Source organism: Callospermophilus lateralis, chromosome 11 (genome assembly GCF_048772815.1).
Source record: "Callospermophilus lateralis isolate mCalLat2 chromosome 11, mCalLat2.hap1, whole genome shotgun sequence".
NCBI classification, from domain to species: Eukaryota; Metazoa; Chordata; class Mammalia; order Rodentia; family Sciuridae; genus Callospermophilus; species Callospermophilus lateralis.
In genome coordinates, this window is record NC_135315.1 from 33,083,510 (window position 1) to 33,105,036 (window position 21,527).

Sequence of the window (21,527 nt, forward strand, 5' to 3'; positions counted from 1 at the left end):
TAGCATTCATTTGTCTCTGCAAATTGCTCACATTTGTGCTTATTCTCTATTCCTTAACTGCAAATACCTAATATTTTTTGTAATCCAGATATATGGCCATTCCAGTATTGAAACATTGAGTATTCTGTGTATATAAAGTATATGCACCTGGACTGGTATAACTGGAAGCTCTAATGTCTACTACTTTATGTGTACTACAAAAGCATTATGATAAAGAATTAAACCACCTGAATCAGATTCTGAATTTACTAGTAATTAGAACAAGCCTTAGTGTACTTTTCTGTGAAATGAGAACTATTTGCCTTGCTTACCTCTTTGTATTGTTATGATGATGTATATAAAAAGCACTTTTATTCATTTTTTTTTTAACTTAGCTACTGGGATTGAATCCAGGAGCACTCTACCACTGAGCTACACTCCCATCCCTTCCATCCTCCAGTCTAGCCTTGAATTCCCATCCTCCTGCCTCAGCCTCCCCAATAGCTGGGAATATAGGGGTATGCCAGTTTAGAAAACACTTTTAAAACTGCTAAAAATTAGCTAGAAATGTAGCTTGTGGGTGCAAAAAGCTGGGTTTAATCCCCAGCACCACAAAATGCAACATAAAACAAAACAGCAACAAAATCCTGTGACATTGTTTAGAAATATAAGTTAGCTTATACATTGAATTCCACAATTGAATTCTGCAGTTGATTGAGAAGGAATAATAGCACCCTAAAATTGTTTTTCGGAGTATTTTTTGTTGTTGTTGTTGTTTTTTGTTTTGTTTTGTTTTTTGTACTGGCGATTTAACCCAGGGGTACTTTGCCACTAAGCCACATCCCCAGCCCTTTTTACTTTTTACTTTTATTTTTAATTTTTATTTATTTTTTGAAATATTTTTTAGTTTATAAATGGATGCAATATCTTTATTTTGTTTATTCATTTTTATGTGGTGCTGAGGATCGAACCCAGTGCCTCACATGTTCGAGGCAAGCGCTCTGCCACTGAGCCACAACCCCAGCCCCTTTACTTTTATTTTGAGCTAAATTGCTGAGGCTGGACTTGAACTTGCATTCCTCCTGTCTCAGCCTCCTAAGTAGCTGGGATTACAGGAGTGCACCACCACACCTGGCTGTTTTCAGAGTTTTAAGTAATGCTTTTGCCTTTTACTAAGATTGATTATTCTTGAAAATGGAAAACACTCTGTTTCAAAAGTTAAATGTTGTAGGCTTTGTTACTTCTTTCAAGCATATATAATCTTGCAATAGGATCTGTTAATAGATCTTTTTCCCTTACTAGACCATGAGTTCCTCACAGATTCGTTAATTCTTGTGGCTCTAGTCTTTATACACAACTTGGCATATAATAAAAATAACAGTTAATTGTCTGTTAATTACCTACTTAGTGCTAGATTTTTGTTGTTGTTGTTGTTGTTTAATTGATGAAATACTAATAGGACCAGAACGGAGATGTGGCTCAGTGGTACAGCACAGAAAAGAAAAAAAAAAAAAAATCACATATATAAAAGAATTTCAATAGGGCCAAAGATAAACCCCTGGATTAAATGGAGGGTAGGCAGTAGTCTCAAAGACCATTTTCATCATACTATGAATTTATGAATTTTATTAATATTCTAAGATATTTTTCTAGCTGCATAAGTAAATTGTGTTAATTGTAAGAAATTTGGGGCTGGGGTTGTGTCTCACTGAGTTAGATAGAGAAACAAGGATAGCAAGGAAATAATTTAAAGTAAACTATCTCTCTGTTAATTAGGGCTAAGTGGCCAAAGAATTAAAAAGTATCATCAACTGATCTAATCCCCTCCTTTCTTCATCTTTTAACGTTGGTCTAAAGGCAGAGTACTGTCACATTCAGGGCTTCCTACCACAGATTGATTTGGCAGGTGATAGTTTGAGAGTAAGGATTACTCTTGGACATATTCAGCTTCTTCTGGGTTCCAGACTTTAATTGGTTATGCAAGAAGAAAATTGAGGCATCAATTGAGTGTCACTGGAAGTAGCATTCTGCATTTTCACCTGAACATGTTCCACATCACAGCATTTATTCTCTTCAGCTCTTGTTCCTTCATTCTTATTGCCAGGAAACTCTTCCTCACTTGGCTCATTCATTCCTATTGACGGCTTATTAGCAACAAAGTAATTTATCATTTGCTTAATATTAATACCCTGCTTAATAAAGCACACTTTAGTAAATGAAGATGTACTTATTTTTAGTGATGGCCATATATTTAAATATATGCTATATATACTTATATAATATGTTATATATACATATGTATTATGTATATGTATACTTGTGTGTATATTATATATATACTTATATATGTGTATTTTTCCCCCAATAATGACCATATAACAAAAGGACTAGGGATGCAACTCAGTGGTAGAAGGCCCCTGGGTTCAATCCCTAGTACTGCAAAATAAATAAATAAATTAATAAGATAAAATAAAATAAAAATTTGTTTGTATGTAGAATGGTTATTTGCAGAGGCCGAAATTGTGTAAAGATTGTTTTATTGGGAGAAACAAAAATTTAAAGACAAGACTGCTTCTGTTAATTATGTGACAATTATTGGAAAGAAAGGAACTCTTGAGACTAGCTGCCATTAAATAATTCCTTGGAGAAGAATATCATACTTGTTAATTAATCCCTTTGTTACTCTCTAGGCTTTCACCATATGAGTCTGAGTAATTTATGAGCATCACTGTGGAATTTGTCTTGTAGCTTTACAAACAAATAGAAGAACATGTGAACAAGACCAAGATGGATAATTTACCTCTAACCTGAAATAAAATTGAATGGTAACATAAAAACTGAAACATAGTAGTAAAAGTGATGGACTCTGAAATTATACTGCTTGTGGTTGGATCCTGGTTCCCCTTATTGGTTGTATGTATGATCTTAGGCAATTTTTTTCTGAGGATATTTAATATTAACCCCATTGGATGGTTGTGAGAATTATAATGAAATATATGAAGTGCTAAACATACTTTGGCTTCTGTTAATTAAAAAAAAATGTAAATATAGATGGACAGAATGCCTTTATTTTATTTGTTTATTTTTATGTGGTGTGAGGATTGAACACAGTGCTTCACACATGCTAGGCAAGCTCTACCACTGAGCTACAACACCAGCCCTTCTGTTAATTATTAATATCTTTGACCACCTTTTTAATATTTTCATAATGACTAATAAACTTATACAGTAGGTTAAAATGTCAATAATGTTTGCATGCTTAAGTTTTTAGGTTTGAATGGATTATAATTAAAATTAATTTGGAAAACAGACAAAAGACATAAATAGACTTGGAATGTAAATGTTAGTAGTAAAAATTATGTTGACTGTAGGGGAATTTATTTTGGAATACTGAATTTCTGTCCTTTTTTAAAATGTCTTTTCCCCAAACCAAAAGGTCAAATGATAGGCATCTTTTGAAATTTTTTATAATGGTGCATCTCAAACATATACAAAACTAAGGATCCATGAGCCCATCACCCATATGCAAACAATTACCAACTTCTGCCCAGTCTCATTTCATCTATATCCCTGCTCATTCTTACCCAAATTATTTTGAAACAAATTTCAAACATATATGTGTATATGTATGTATGTGTGTGTATATGTATGTGTGTGTATATATGTATATATATGGGTTTTTTGTTGTTGTTGTTGTTTGTTTGTTTGTACCAGGGATTGAACCCAGTCTTGCTGAACCACTGAGCCACATCTCCAGCCCTTTGTACTTTTTATTTTGAGACAGGATCTCATTAAGTTGTTTAGGGCCTCACTAAATTGTTGAGGCTAGCCTTGAACTTATAATCTTCCTGCCTCAGCCTCCCAAGTTGCTGCAAACATTCATTTCTTGAACACGACTATGTGGAATAGTCTAAGATACATGAGACATGGTTTACTATTGAGATTTGAGAAAGTTAATAAACAGCACTACTTACTTTCCCTCCCAAGTTTGGAACCCATTTAGAAATAAAATGCAGGCATCAGATAGACAGAAGTCAAAATATTAAATTTATCACTAACAGAAGGATTTGGGTCCTCTCTAGTCCCCTCTCTAATTAAACTTAACTTTAAAATGGCCTTTTCCTTGAACTGTTAGTGCCTACTGCAGCAAACTTTTGTATGGATGAACAGAAATTTTGTTTTGAGCTTGGGTTGCTCCAAATTAAGGACTCTAAAGGATTGAATCAATAATGGATGGGCAACTCTTTTTCCTAAATCACTTCTGCTCCTATGAGGAAGAGTGTGTGAGGGAGTAGAGAAAGGATAAAATTTTTCTTCCATTCTTTTCCCCACCTAATAACTGGTGTATACTTTTCCTGTACTTGGTGGTTACAGAGGTAGTGGTGGATAGATGTTTCCCCCAATACTTGCCTTCAAAGAACCTTCTTAGAATATAGATGACTATCCTAGAATATTAAAACATAAACCTTAGAATTAAAGGTATTGATTTTTTTAATGGAGGATAGGCTTACATGTAATAGCATTAAGTAATCAGCTTGATTTATTTATTTTATTGTTTAAGTGATCAATAAAGCAATTGAAACTAATGTTATGTATTATGGTGCACTGTGTGTGTGTGTGTGTGTGTGTGTGTGTGTGTGTGTGTGTTGGTCAAGATCAAATCCAGGGCCTTTCACATCATAGGCAAATGTTCTATATCCCAGCCCTTGATATACTCTTTTTAGTTAAAACATTTTAAATTGACAAATAATAATTATATATATTTATAGGATGCAATTTGATTTTTGATGTTTGCAATGTAAATGATTAAATCAGGTTAACCAACAAATGTATCACCTTACTTATTTACGAGGGGATGAGAACATTTAAAATCTCAACAATTTTGAAATATTACACAATATATTATTATTTATTACAATTATCATTTCTGTGTGGTGTATCACTGAAAGTCAGTGAAACTATGTACATGTTTATTTGTTTGTTTGTATGAGACTGGGTCTTGCTATTTTGCCCAGGCTGGTCTCAAACTCTTGGGCTCAGATGGTCTTCTTGCCTCAACTCCCCAGTAGCTGCTACTATAGGCATGGATTTTGACTCTTTTTGAGCAACATTTCTCCTTTCCTGGTTCAGCCTCCCTATGCCATCCTCTGGTAACCACCATTCTACTCTCTACTTATATGAATTCCACTTTCTTAGATTCTACACATAAGTAAGGTCAGGTAGTATTTGTCTGTGTCTGGCTTATCTCACCTAACATCTCCTCCAGGTTCATTGATATTGTCACAAATGAAAAATTCTCCATCCCCATATGTATACATACAGGTGGCTACTTCTGAGATAGAGATATGCAACATTTCTAGAATCCTGTGAGATTCCCTATTCCAGTGTATCTCTCTCCATCCTCAAAGGAAACCACTCTTCTGACTTACCATTATTGATTTATTTAAGATAGCAGTTTTCAAAGTGTAGTCTGTGAGCTCCTGTGGGTCCCTGAGGTCCTTTCATGGATCTGCAAGGTCAAAGTATTTTTAATAAGACATTATTCACCTTTTTTTTTTTAGAGAGAGAGAGAGAGAATTTTTTTTAATATTTATTTTTTAGTTTTCAGCGGACACAACATCTTTGTTTTGTATATGGTGCTAAGGATCGAACCCAGGCCACACGCATGCCAGGCGAGCGTGCTACTACTTGAGCCACATCCCCAGCCCCATTATTCACCTTTTTTAAAAAATATATTTTAGATGTAGATGGACCTTTATTTTATTTATTTATTTTTACGTGGTGCTGAGGATCGAACCCAGTGCCTCATATATGTGAGGCAAGTGTTCTACCACTGAGCTACAGCCCCAGCCCCACATTATTCACCTTTTTTACTGCATTGATATTTGCATTTATGTTACAAAAGCACTAGTGGCTAGGACTGGGGCTTAATGCTCCATGGTAGAGTATATGCTTTGCATAAGTGATACTCTGGGTCAATCTCCAGCACCAAAAAGAAAAGAAGAAAGAAAAAGCAATGGTGGGTTAAAATTCCAATTGCCTCAGCATGAATCAAAGCAGTGGTACCAAGTGTACTAATAGATATTCTTCACCATCATATACTCACAGTTTTAAAAAAAAAAAAAAAGTCCATTTCACTTAAGAATATTCTTCTACTTGGGAGATTGAGGTAAAAGATCTCAAGTTTGAGAACAGGCTCAGCAACTTAGTGAGATTCCTGTCTCAAAATTAAAAATACCAAAAAGGACTGGGGATGTAGCTCAGTGGTAGAGCATGCGCCAAGTACAATCTCCAGTACCACACAAAAAAGTCCTTGAAATATTGGTAAAAAATATTTATTTTATCATGTTCAACATTTGAGTACATTTAACTTTTAATATTCTGTGTGACAACATTAAAAATACATACAAGTGCCAAGGTTGTGGCTCAGTGGTAGAGTGCTTGCCGAGAGTATGAATGAGGCACTGGGTTTGACCCTGGCACCACATAAAAATAAATAAAAGTATTGTGTCCGTCTATAACTAAAAAAAAAAAAAATGTAAAAAGAGTCTATACAAAACATCTTTTCTAAGTACCAAAGCATGATTTTTTAAGTATTTATTTATTTATTATTAGTTTTAGGTGGATACATTAGTTTGTTTTTATGTGGTGCCGAGGATTGAAACCAGTGCCTCATGCATGCTAGGCAAGCACTCTACCACTGAGCCACCACCCCAGCCCCATGATGTTTGTTTTGAGGAAAAAAAACTGTGCAGTCATTTGAGTTGTGAGCTAAATCAACTGTTTCCCCCGCCCCCCAGAACAACATTTTTACTTTAAAGAATGAGTAACAACTGTACTTATTCAGGCTTGAATGTTTGGCAGAGATATTCTTGAAAACGAATAAAGTGAGTCTGTACTTTCATAAAAGTAATCTAACTGATGTAGTACAATAATTAAATTTGAGTTTTCAAGAAAAACATAATTTTTTTTCTTTTCATTTTGTTTTTCTGATACTGAGGATTGAACCAGGATACTCTACTACTAAGTGACACCCCCATTTTGAGACAGGGTCTCACTGTGTTGTCCTGGCTGGCCTCCAACTTGCGATCCTCCTGTCTCAGTTTCCTGAATAGCTGTGATTACAGGCATATGTCACCACACCTTGCCAAAAATTAGAATTTTAGAAAATATCTTCCACCATGAACTTGATAGCTTTCCACTTCTTAAAGACTTTTCTGATGAAATCAAATGTTAACAAATGTGATTTTTAAAATATCACATATTGGAATGTGTCAACACTTAGAAGATTAACATAATTCAGTGAATCAATATTTTCTATATGACCAGTGCTTAATGTTATAAAATCTTAAGTGTGAAAGGTCCATTCATAGTTAATGATGGACCAGTGGGATTTCATGTAATAGAGTAGGAAGAGGTCACTGATGTGGTTCAGATTCTACAGTGCAACTTACTTTGTAGAAATAAATACTAGTTGAATTTTGAGGCAGTATCTTTTTTTTATTCTTTTCTTCCATTGGTGTTGGAAATTGAAAACAGGCTCTCATGCATGCTAGACAAGTGTTTTACCATTGAACTACCCCTGCAGCCCCTTGATACATTGCCAAAAAAGATTTTTTCTTTTCCAACTACTTACCTGTATGAAGGTATGTATTTATATAGCAGATATGAGAATTTAGCTGCTTTTTGTTAAGCTAGAGATTTGCAAAAATGTGTAGCAGAAACACTTTTTTTTGAAGAATTTAACTTTTATTTTGTTTATTTGTTTTTATGTGTGCTGAGAATCAAACCCAGTGCCTCACTCATGCTAGGCCAGCATTATACCACTGAGCTACAACCCCAGCCCAACAATGACACTCTTAATTAATTTTTTTTTTGGAAAAGTATATATTTTCCATAAAAATGTCATGTTAAAATGTAATGGATTGAGGGGTTAGGGATATAGCGCAGTTGGTAGAGTGCTTGCCTTGCATGCACAAGGCCCTGGGTTCAATCCCCAGCACCACCACTACCAAAAAAAGTTGACTTTATGAGCTGGGGTTGTGGCTTAGTAGTAGAGTACCCGCGTAGCACATGTGAGGTGCTGGGTTTTATCCTCAGCACCATATAAAAATAAATAAAGGTATTGTGTCCAACTACAACTAAAAGTATATTTAAAAAAGTAATGGATTGGGTTGGGGTTGTAGCTCAGTGGTAGAGCACTTGACTTGCCTCACATGTGCCAGACTCTGGGTTCAATCCACAGCACAAGGAAAAGATTGAAAAGTATTGGGTTTGTTGTTATTTTCAAATAAAGAAAAATAAATTTGTAGGATTTAACTTCTAATACACAGTTATTAATGGATATAACCCATGTAATTAGGGTACTCAATAAGTTTTAAGAGTATACTCAGTAATTTTGGGGTGGTAGTGGTACTCAGGGGCACTCGACCACTGAGCCATATCCCCAGCCTATTTCGTATTTTATTTAGATACAGGATGTCACTGAGTTGCTTAGGACTTTGCTTTTGCTGAGGCTGGCTTTGAACTCGAGATCCTCCTGCCTCATCCTCCTGAGTTGCTGAGATTATAGATCTGTGCCACCACGCCCAGCTGCATTCAGTAATTTTAATTTAAGAGTATAAAGGGGCCAAGTGACCAAAGTGTTCTCTCTCTCTCTCTCTCTCTCTCTCTCAGTACTGAGGATTGAACTCAGGGGTGCTTTACCACTGAGGTGTATTTCCTTAGCCTTTTTATTTTGAGACAGGGTTTTGCTAAATTGCCCAGGCTGGTCTCCAACTTGCCAAAGCTGACCTGCAACTTGTGATCCTCCTGCCTCAGCCTCCCTAGTATCTGGGATTACACACATGCTTGGCTAAAACATTAACTCAAATATAATAAGACTCATTATAATCTGATGTGATAAGAAAGTGCTTCATAAGAATCATGTGTTCTGGGGCTGGGGATGTGGCTCAAGTGGTAGCGCGCTCCTCTGGCGTGCGTGCGGCCCGGGTTCGATCCTCAGCACCACATACAAACAAAGATGTTGTGTCCGCCGAAAACTAAAAAATAAATAAATAAATATTTAAAAAAAAAAAAAGAATCATGTGTTCTGATGTGATAAGAGAGTGCTTAATAAGGATCATGTGATAAGAAAGTGCTTCATAGAAGAAAAGTGAATTAGATCACAAATTAAGGTTAAGAAAGATTGGGAGACTAGCCAGACATGGTGGTACATGACTATAATCCCAGCAACTTGGGAGACTGAGGCAAGAGGATAACAAATTCCAGGCCAGCCTGGACAACATAATGCGACACTGTCTCAAAATAAAATAAAAATAAGTGCTGGGGATATAGCTCAGTGGTAGAGTGCCCCTGGGCTCAATCCATAGTACCATGAAAAATGAAATGAAACAAGGTCATTTAACTTCACCTAACCAAGAGTTAACTAAGTTCAAAGGGCACTTTCTTTTCAAAAAAACTATAAGCTCCACATGTAACTGTTTTCTATTATGCTTTAGTAATGAAAAGTGAACCCAAATCAAACTAGCTTTTTTCACATAGGTATCCCTTTCTACAAAACTAATGGAACTTTAGAACAATTTGTTTCTGTTAATTATTAATTAGGTTGTCATGAAACTACAACCTAACAATATAACAAGGAAATTTTAACATTCTCATGGATATGTTCAAATGGTATTTTTTTTTATAAAACATCTTCTTTTCTTTTTTTAAATTTTTTTTATTTATTTATCTATTTTTTTTGTAGTTCATTGTAGATAAACAGCATGTCTTTATTTTATGTTGTGCTAAGGATGGAACCCAGTGTCTCACATGTGACGGGCAAGTGCCCTGTCACTGAGCTACAGCTACAGCCCATTGCCCAGGTTGGCCTGGAATTCAAGATCCTCCTGCTCAGCCTCCCAAGAGTCTGGGATTACAGGCATGCGCTACTGGTCCTCATTTTGTTTAAAAAACATTTAAATGTTAATACTTAAACTATATCCTGAACTTGAATTGACTCTTCCTGTTAAGAAGCCAGGCAGGCCAGGCATGATGGTGCTCTTTGTAATCATAGGGGCTCCAGAGGGTAAGGCAGGAGTATGGCAAGTTCAAAGCCAATCTCAGCAATTTAGCGAGGCCCCAAGTAACTCAGTGAGACCCTGTCTCTAAATAAAATACAGAAAAAGGCTGGGGATGTGGCTCAGTGGTTATGTACCCCTGGTTTCACTCCCCCGAACCAAAAAGAAAAAGAAGAAGCTAGGCAGGTGGTGCTTTTCTATAATCCCAGCTACTCAGGAGGCTGAGGTAGGAGAAAAGTAAATAATTGGTTTTTGTTTGTTTGTTACCTGGGATTGAACCCAGTGTGCTTAATCACTGAATCACATCACCAGCCCTTTTTATTTCCCTGTTTTTTGTTTGTTTGTTTTGTTTTAAAGAGAGAGAGAATTTTTTAATATTTATTTTTTAGTTTTCAGTGGACGCAACATCTTTGTATGTGGTGCTGAGGATCAAACCCGGGCTGCACGCATGCCAGGCAAGCACGCTACCGCTTGAGCCACATCCCCAGCCCCTTATTTTCGTGTTTGAGACAAGGTCTTGCTAAGTTGCTTAGGGCCTTACCAAATTGCTGAAGCTGGCCTTGAACTAGCAATCCTCCTGCCTTAGCCTCCTGAGTTGCTGGGATTAAGGACATGGACCACTAGGCCCCACTAAAATTCACTGTTTTTGTGAAGTTTTTTTTTTTCCCTGTGGGCATTTCATCAATTATTTAAAAGTACTGAATTTTTAAAAATATATTTTTAACTGTAGATGGACACAATATCTTTATTTTACGTATTTATTTTTGTGTGGTGCTGAGAATTGAACCCAGTGCCTCATACATGCAAGGCAAGTGCTCTATCACTGAGCTACAACCCCAGCCAGTACTGAAATCTTTTAGGTTAAAAATACATAAAAAGTAGGCTGGGGATATAGCTCAGTTGGTAGAGTGCTTGTACAAGGCCCTAGGTTCAATCCCCAGCACCACCATGTTTTGGCTAGCATTTGTATCACTAATTGATTCTTTACCTAGTATATAACATTGGATAATTTTTTATCTTTCTGTATATTCATATCAAAATATGTCCTTTTCGTCATTAACTATTATCCACTCTTCCCATTAATGGACATACACCAAGTACTCTTTAGGAGTTACTCTATGATAATGGCAATTGTAATAACAATAATTCTTCACTTTCACTGAATGCCCACTACAGTGTTTCACTGAATTTAATGCCATTGATTTTAAGATACATTTTTTTATGTACTGTTAAGAGAAAAGCTTTCCAATTAAACTATTAGACACCATCCATTGACAGATGTACTCCAACTTCAGAAATGTTCAAAAGTGAAAAGCTATCATTTTTAGAATTTATGACATATTGCACTTTGCATGTTAACTCATTTAATTATACCAATCCAATGAGGTAGGACTATCATTATCATTCTAATAAAGAAGCAAGTTCAACCATGGAGAGGTGAGGTGACTTTCCTAAAGTCATCCAAATATTAAAAAATTTGAGATCAGGCATCCTAACTCTACAGCCTCATCCTCAGCTGTTACACTATATTGCCTTCTGCCAAGGTGATTAAAAGTCACTTCTTTTTGGTAATTCATGAGATAAGGAGGGGAGATTTTTGCTACACTGTGATAAATGCCTTGGTAGAGATGTTCATAAGAGATTATGAGGATATATAGAGAAAACTTAACCAACAAGAGCTTAAACATCACCTTTAGGTTCTTCTAGCCCTCCTGAATTTCTGTGGCTATTTTGATTTTCTTTTCTTTTCTTTTTTCCTAGTACTTAGGATTGAATCCAGGACCTCTAGCATGCTAGGCAATGGCTCTACCACTTTTGATCTTTGATTCCTACTGGTGTAGCTAAACAAAAACAAATTTTAAAGAATCAAAATACTGTGCGCTCTTTAAAAAACACATGTACTATAATATCTACATAATAAATAAGCATCAGGATTCATTATACTAAAATTTCTAGAAAAATAAAATGTTTAAAATAGCTAATTAAATGAAGTTTGAATTTAATGTCTCCACAGGTGCTGGAGAAAATTTGGAGAATACAATGGAAGCCTTTCAGCAGTAAGTATATTAAAAAAATACTCTTTTACAGTTTATCATTAAAGTGTTGTGATTAACAGAGCAAAGATACTATATGTGTAGCATCCATTTGTAGTAGTTGTTTCTATAAAACCCCATTTTTTAATTTAGTCTGAAGTGTTTTATAAAGAGTGTTTGGCTTCTGTATAACTGAAAAACTAAATCAGAGTTTTGAGTAATCAAAGATACTATAGTTCCAAAGCTAAAAGAAGACATTTGTAACAAGGAACATACTGTGTATAATGCTAATTAGTCTTGGAGAGAAAGAGAAAACAAAACAACTGTTACATCGGCTGCTGTTTATGAAAAGGATTGTGTCTTTGTGCCCATGAGTTTTAGTTACAGACCTGAACCTGCAATCTGGTACTCTTCTTGGAACCCTCATGAGTGTTGATCTTATTTTTTTAAATAAGATAAATTAAAATTTTTCTATTTAGAGTTGATTCACATTTCATATATATGTTTTATAGAGCACTTCACAGAGAAGCTATAGGAGACAGGAATGAAGACTGATGGCTACTCTTGTTCTCTGTCTTAAAGTCAATTACTATTATCACTCTGTGATAATGGTGAGAACACTGTTTTTCTTTCCCTGAAAAACTACCTCCAATGAAAGACATTACCTATTCATATTTAATGAGAAAAGGAATTTCTTATATAATTTTGAGACTTATAGAATTTTTAAAAATATTTTATTTTTTTAGTTAGAGTTGGACACAATAGCATTATTTTATTTATTTTTATGTGGTGCTGAGGATCGAACTCAGGGCTTCAAACATGCTAGGTGAGTGCTCTACCACTGAGCCACAACCCCAGCCTGAGACTTATAGAATTTTGATAGGATTTTGCTACGTGGTCCCAAACTCTTGAGCAATTTTGAGCATTTTTAATGTGTATAATTTGGACTAAGAAATCAGAATTTTTCTTCTTAATTGAATTTTATTTGTTTCTTTGTTTATTTATTTACTTATTTTTGATGGTGCTGGGATGGAACCCAGGGACTTGTGCACTGTAACCACTCATTCTACTACTGAACTACGACCTCAGCCCAGGAGAATTTGAACTAAGTTTTTGTTCTGCTTCTCACCAAAGACTTATAAAAAGGCTAATAGATTATTTTTCCTGTTATCAGACTTGAAGGTACTGCTTCTAGTTTCATCTGAATCCCTCTACTTGTCATTTCTTACTTTTCCTGTTGGTTATGATCTCAAAAGTCTTTTACAAAAATGCAAAATCTTTTCTACTGTCACAGATTAATGTGAATATTTTAATTTAAATTATTTTCCCTACTTAGATTGTTTATCTAGCAAGTTATCTATAGCTAAATATGAGTATATAATTTTATGTGTATATTTTTCTATACAGGTGCCTGTGTATGTGCATACACTATCACTTTATCATATGTGGGCTGGGATTTATTTGGGAGAAACTGCCCATAACTTTAAATAATTTTAGTATTCTTTATGTTGGAAGCACATTATTTTGAAAGTTTTTCCCCATATTCTTTGTTAAATTTTTACCCATCACTCTTTTTTTTTAATGAAATTGAAACACTAGGTTATATAGTAAGTTATTTCTAAAGAAGTACACTTGAAAATATCACATTTTAAAAATAAATTTTAGTTGTAGATAGACACATTGCCTTTATTTTATTTATTTATTTTTATGTGATGCTGAGGACCGAACCCAGTGCCTCACATGTGCTAGGTAAGCATTCTGCCACTGAACCATAACCCCAGCCCAAAAGTATCACATTTTTTAAATCTTTTTTTGTTTTGTACTGATTAAACCCAGAGACACTTAACCACTAAGCCACATCCCTATCCCTTTTTATTTTTTATTTTGAGAAATTGTCTTTCTAAGTTACTAAGGCTGGCCTCAAACTTGTGATCCTCTTGCCTCAGTCTCTGGAGTTGCTGAGATGACAGGGTTGTGCCACAATGCCTAATACATACTTTTTGATTGTACTTTTTTTTGTTTCATTTATAAATATTTTATTGTTTAACTGCTGGGACACTTAGAAGCTTCCCTCCTCTCTCAAACATATCTGCGTGGTGGGTACATACTTATAGTCCCAGCTACTTGGGAGGTTGAGGCAAGAGGATTATTTTAGCTCAGGAGTTGCAGAGTTCCAGACCAGCCTGGGCAACATCGTGAGATCCTGTCTCAAAAAGAAGGAGGAGAGTTTAAAAGAAGAAAGAAAGAAAATACAAGAAAAATTATTTAAACATAATATTTTCAAGGTACCATTTATTAAAAAGTAAAGGATGGGGCTGGGGTTGTGGCTCAGAGGTAGAGAGCTTGCCTGGCATGCGTGAGGCACTGGGTTTGATCCTCAGCACCACATTAAAATAAAAAAGAAAGATTTTTTTTTTAAAGTGAAGGAATTATAATACATGATCAGCAAAAGACAGAAACTGTGCTTAAGTGAGAGGAAGATAATCTTTATTATTATTTTTGGGGGAGGAGAGGTACTAGGGATTGAACTCAGAGCACTCGACCACTGAGCCACATCCCTGGCCCTATTTTGTATTTTATTTAGAGACAGGGTCTCACAGAGTTGCTTAGTGCCTTGCTTTTGCTGAGGCTGGCTTTGAACTTGTAATCCTCCTGCTTCAGCCTCCTGAGCTGCTGGGTTTACAGGTTTGCACCAATGCACCAGGCCCTAATCCTTATTATCTGGAGGAGAAATAATAAAAAAGTGATGGCTGGCTAAAATTTAGATCTTATTTATGTGTTAATTTAGATATGTATTTCACAAAGCATATATAACATGGAGTTTAAGATGATGACATATTAGAGAAAGTGTAAGTAGTTGGTGGGAGGAAGCATGGTTTAGATTAACCAGGAAATTGAAACAATAATAAGACTGAAAGAGCTATATTTGAAGAAAGAAAAATTATTTTTTATTTTTTATTTTTTTTTAAAGAAAGAGTGAGAGAGAGTGAGAAAGAGGGAGAGAGAGAGAGAATTTTTTAATATTTATTCTTTAGTTTTCGGCGGACACAACATCTTTGTTTGTATGTGGTGCTGAGAATCGAACCCGGGCCGCACGCATTCCAGGCGAGCGCGCTACTGCTTGAGCCACATCCCCAGCCCAAAAAATTATTTTTTAAATGTGGAATGTTGGACGGGTGCAGTGGTGGAAGCCTGTAAACCCAGTGGGTAGGGAGGCTGCAGCAGGAGAATCGTGAGTTCAAAGGCAGCCTCAGCAAAAGCGAAGCACTAAGCAACTCAGTGAGATCCTGTCTCTAAATAAAATACAAAATAGGGCTGGGAATATGGCTCAGTGGTTGAGAACCAATGAGTTCACACCCTACTTCCAAAAAAAAAAAAAAAATGTGGAATGTTTGAGATTAAGATGTGACATTAATGTGGACAAGATATATCTAGGAGATTGAAAGGACTTTAGAGATATATTGAAAATTAATTCATTATGTTAGAGTGTGACTAGAGAAGTAATTTTGACCAAGAATTCCATCTCACAATTTATAAAAAGTCCTTTAATGTGGTTTATAAGATGCTTTCACAAACACTATCTCCTTTGTAGTATAAATATGGCTCTTCTCCTTAGGAGCAAAAATCCTTTTTATTGATCCCTCACTTCCTAACATCTCGCTCAGGCTCTCACACTGATAGGCTCTTACTAGTTGCTCATTGAATCAGATACAGAATAGTGCATTCCAAAAACAAAACAGAATTTTAGCAAAAGACAGATAAAGGAAACAGAACCCCCTTCACAGTAAACATAAAACCCAAAACTAAGGAATCATCTCAATATCTCTCTCTCTCTCTCTCTCTCTCTCTCTCTCTCACACACACACACACACACACACACACACACACAGAGTCACTAAGCCCTTGGGAATGTAAAATCTGGTTCTTAAGAGCTAATAAAAGTAGGTTATTAAACTAGGCTGCCTTTGTAAATACCCAGAAGACAATGTGATCCCTCTAGTACCAACATGAATGGTAGGAGAAAGAAGCAAATTGTATTAGCAATATTTGGAAATGTAAATTGGCAGACAGTCAAAGTAATTAATCAGTGCCCTGATTCTCATGATAAATTTTTATAGTATCTGGTTACTGTAATACTAATTATCTCATCTCTGCAATGGGAGTGTATATTTATTGATAAGGTTGCTTGTTAACTGACTTGGAAATTTGTATAAAACCTAAATCAGGCCTAGTGTCATGACACACACCTGTAATTCCAGCAATTCACGAGGCTGAGGCAGGAGGATCACAAATTCAAGGACAGGCTTGACAATTTAGAGAGAGCCTGTCTCAAAATAAAAATAAAAGGAGCTGGAGATGTAATTCAGTGGTAAAGCACCCCTAGGTTTTATTCCCCCATACCAAAAACAAACAAGCAAACACTATCATTTTAACTTTTTAAAAAAGATTTTATTTTATTTTTTGCAGTACTAGGGATTGAATCCAATACCATGCTAGGCAAGCACTCTATCCTGAGCCACATCTCCTGCCCAACTTTGTTCTTTAAATGTGAATATCAGTTTCCCTAGCATCATTTGTTAAAACTGGTTCATTTTTTTATTCAATGGTCTCTGCATCTTTATGAGAGCTCATTTCTGAGTTCTCTGTCCGGTCCACATGCATTTGTTATATCCATATATGTTTTTCTTTATATCATTACCACACTCTTTTGATTACAGTATTAAATTTTGAAATAGAGAAGTATGGGTCCTTCAACTTTTTAGTTTTTAAGATTGTTTTGTCTATTTGGGACCCTATGAAATTCCATTTGAATTTTAGGATGGATTTTTCTATTTCTGAAAAAAATAATAATTGGGATTTTGCTGGAATTGCCACAAATCTGCAGATTGCTTTGAGTAGTATTAATATCTTAAGTACATTTATTATAGTTGCACATCCATATCTACATATCTTTAACTTCTTTTTGAAGTGTTTTATAGTTTTCATTATACAAGTCTTTCGCCTCCTTGGTTAACTCCTGAGTGTTTTAATGTTTTTGATGCTATTGTAAATAAAATTGTTTTCTTAGTTTCCTTTTCAGACTATTCATTATTAATGTATAGAAACACAATTAATTTTTGTGTGTTAATCCAACAACTGGGCTGGGGATGTGGCTCAAGCGGTAGCGCGCTCGCCTGGCATGCTTGCGGCCTGGGTTCGATCCTCAGCACCACATATAAACAAAGATGTTGTGTCCGCCAAAAACTAAAAAATGAATATTAAAATATTCTCTCTCTCTCTCTCTCTCTCTCTCTCTCTCTCTCTCAAAAAAAAAAAAAAAAATCCAACAACTTTCTTAGATTCATCTGTTAGTTCTAAGAATATTTTTATAGGATCTTTGGGATTTGGGGAGTAGGAGGCTTGTGGCTGAGGATTGAACCCAGGGCCTTTCACATGCTAAGGAAGAGCTCTACCACTAAGCAATACCTCTAACCCAGGATTTTCTATATGTAAGATCATGTCTTCTGTGATCAGAGATGACTTTACTTGTTCCTTTCAATTTGAATTTTTTCTTGCCCATTATTAGAACTTCCAATAAGATAAAAGCAAATAGTCAGCATTGTCTTATTTCTTAATCCTCTCTCTTTCACTTTTTTTTTTCCCTCCAGGGATTGAACCCAGGGTTGCTTAACCACTGAGCCGCATCCCTGGCCCTTTTCTTTTGTTCTATTTTGAAACAGAGTCTCACTAAATCCTTAGGTCCTTGCTAAATTGCTGAGGTTGGTCTCAAACTTGGAATCCTCCTGCCTTAGCCTCCCAAATGGCTGGGATTACAGGCATTCGCCATCACGCCCAGCAATCCTCTCATTTTTTAGATGTGGCTCTCAGAGGGAAATTTATTTGCCCAAAGTTATACAACTTCATAACAAATCAGAAATTGGTTTCCAAGTCTCTGAACTTCTGGCCACATATTCTTTCCATGATCTAGAGTTTCCAGGATTAAGGATAGCTGGTTATGGAAAGAAGGCAACATTATTCACTTATTTTAATTAAGATCACATCAATGAATGTTGATAAATGATGTTGTTGAGGATATAGTTCAGTATTACAGAATATTTGGGTTTGTAACTGAATTATTATATCTAATGCATGTAACCTAAATGTTTGCGTAAGTTTTAGGTTGTCGTTTTTCTCTTTATTTCTTCAGTGCAGTCACAATTGGAACTGATATGTTGGAATTGGACTGCCATATCACAAAAGATGAACAAGTTGTAGTATCACATGATGAGAACCTGAAGAGATCAACTGGGGTCAATGTAAACATCTCTGATCTCAAATATTGTGTAAGTAAAAATGAATGATAAACTAATGTCTAGTATATATTAGGGTAAAGTGTTTTTTTAGTGTTTTAAAAATTGTTGATGGACCTTTACTTCATTTATTAATTTATTTTTATGTGGTTCTGAGAATCGAACCCAGTGCCTCACACATGCTAGGCAAGTGCTCTACCACTGAGCCACAACTCCCACCTGGGTAAGATTTTTTTAAGGCAGTGAATGCCAGACATTGCTTCAGTCAGTAACTTTAAAAAATAATATTTTTATATTTAAATAATAAATGTCAAAAGAATTTTTTAAAATTACCCTAACTCCCATTGAGGACTTTATACTTTACAAATACATCCATGAAGACTTGTTTTTATAAATATTTTAATAAAATTACAAGTCCTCAAATGTAAAGCTACTGGAATTCAACTTGTTAAATTTAGTCAATTCATATTAAGGAAATGAATTATTTTTGGTCTTCAAGTATAAGAAAGCACCATTTAGGGGTGGGGTTGTGGCTCAGTGGTAGAGTGCTTTTCTAGCATGTGTGAGGCACTAGGTTCGATCCTTAGCACCAAGTAAAAATAAACAAAGGTATTATGTCCATCTATAACTAAACATTTTTTAAAAAGCACCATTTTAAAATTTGATCATAATGGTTTATACACTCACTTTAGTAAATACTGATAAATGAAGGGAAACAATGCTTTCTTTTACCACCTATAGCAAACTCCTGTTAACGGAACACTATCTATATGTATACCTTGTTATTTTTTCAGAATTTTGTTTTCACTACATATTATGCACATTGTTTTAAACACTTTAACAGTATAAACATTTTCCATGTTTTTTTTAAAAAACAGGCTTTTGTTAGAGAAGTTTTGAGTTCACAGCAAAATTTAGTGGAAATACTGAATACCCATGTCCTTACCAACCAACCAACCCACAGAAGCACATCCTTCCCCACTACCAACATCCATACCAAGTGGCACATTTGTTATAATTGATGTCACCCAAAGTCCATAGTTTATACATTAGAGTTCATTCTTGATCCTGTACATCCTGTGGTTTAGATATTAGACATTTAATGACATTTATCCACTTTTTATACTATCACACAAAATAGTTTCACTGCTTCCAAAATCCTCTATGCTTTTTATTTATCCCCCCTCTTCTCCCATCCCCTGAAAACACTAATCTTTTTATTATCTCCATAGTTTTGCATTTTCCAAAATGTCACATATTTGGAAGTATACAGTGTTTAACCTTGCAGGTTCCATGCTTATTTTTCATAAATATTTGAAATGACTGCAGTTGTTGCATTGAGTAAATCTGTAGTTATTTTTAACCAGTTTTCTATTGGACACAGCATTGGCTGTAAATTTTCACTGTATTGAATATCACTATGTGTAAAGATAAAGCTTTATCTTTAGACACTAGTATGAAGTTACTTTTGAAAATAAGAATATACTTATAAATACATAAACATTTATATTAAAGTTATTTGTATGAATTTTTCTCTAAATTTAAAGTTAATTATTTCCCTAGAAGGAAAAATATTGGTTAAAAGATTAGAAATATTATCATTATTGTCTTTAATAATATATATTACAGTTTCCTATTGCCTGCTTGCTTTTTTTTTTTTTTTTTTTTTTTGGTGGAGGGGCACTCAACCACTGAGCCACATCCCTAGCCCTGTTTTGTATTATATTTAGAGACAGAGCCTCACGGAGTTGCTTAGAAACTAGTTTTTGCTGAGGCTAGCTTTGAACTGGAAATCCTCTTGTCTCAGCCTCTTGAGCACTGGGATTACAGTCATGCACCATGGCACTGGGCAAAGCCTTGGTTTTAACCCCTAGCACCAAAAAAATTAGCGAGCATCCAAGTACAGTGGCTCACACCTGTATTCTCAGCAGCTCAGGAGGCTGAGACAGGAGGATTTTGAGATCAAAGCCAGCCTCAGCAAAAGCTAGTTGCCAAGCCAGCTTCAGCAACTTAGCAAGGCCATAAGCAAATTAGTGGGACCCTGTTTCAAAAAATAATAAAAATTAAAAAAGGGCTGGGGATGTAGCTCAGTGGTGAAGCAACCCTGGATGCAATCCACAGTTACCTGCCCCATCCCAAAAAGAATAAAAAACTCTTAAAATTCAACAATAAGGAAATGAATCTATTTTTAAATAGGCAAAAATCTGAACAGACACTTTACTAAAGAAGATATACAGATGGTAAATAAGCACAGGAAAATATCCCCCAAATCACTAGTCATCAGGGAACTGCAAATTATAATCGAAATAGATTCTATTACATGTGTAGTATAGCTAAAATAAGAAAAAAGTGATATCAAATGTTGGTGAAGATTCAGAATTAGAATTTCTATACATTACTGGTGCAAGTACAAAGTGATACGGTCACTTTGGAAAATAGGCAGTTTTTTTTTTTTTTTTTATATTAAGTTGTATATGTCCTGAGCATAGGACCCAGAAATCCCACTCCAACATATTTACTCAAGAGAAACAAAAACTTTTGTTCATACAAAAACCTATTTGGGGAGAATATTTGTAACGGCTTTATTCATAAACAGAAACTAGAAACAACCCTAGTGTCCTTCAATGGTGAATAGATAAACAAGTACATTCATACAATGGAATACCTATTCAACAATAAAAAGGAATGAATCACTGATGCACACAACATGAGAAAACCTCAAAATACATTTTTCTAATGTGGAAGATGCCAGATCCGAAAAGGTAATCCTGAATGATTCCATTTTAATGGACATTTTAGAGAACGCAAAACTATAAAGATGGAGATCAGTCATTGTCAGTGGTTGGGAGAAGGAGGAGGGTACGACTGCAGTGGGTAGCAAGGAAACTGTGGGAGGGGAAATTATAGAACTGCTTCTATTTTGATTGTAGTGGAAGCTACATGATTGTATTCATGTCTCAAAATTCATTAAATTTGGGGGCTGGGGATGTGGCTCAAGCGGTAGCACGCTCGTCTGGCATGCGTGCGGCCTGGGTTTGATCCTCAGCACCACATACAAACAAAGATGTTGTGTCCGCCAAATACTAAAGAATAAATATCAAAATTCTCTCTCTCCCTCTCTCTCACTCTTTAAAAAAAAAAAAAATTCATTATATATCAAAGAA

At 35.3% G+C, this 21,527-nt stretch overlaps 1 protein-coding gene across 1 annotated transcript in view; it reads left to right on the plus strand.

Moving 5' to 3' along the window:
* The window catches only part of Gdpd1 (glycerophosphodiester phosphodiesterase domain containing 1), a 48,169-nt gene that overhangs the window by 2,789 nt on the left and 23,853 nt on the right, over positions 1 to 21,527 (plus strand). The window contains exons 2-3 of the mRNA XM_076870234.1: positions 12,055 to 12,097; positions 18,261 to 18,396. Coding sequence (XP_076726349.1) covers positions 12,055 to 12,097; positions 18,261 to 18,396 — 179 coding nt within the window. The remainder of the gene's footprint in view (positions 1 to 12,054; positions 12,098 to 18,260; positions 18,397 to 21,527) is intronic.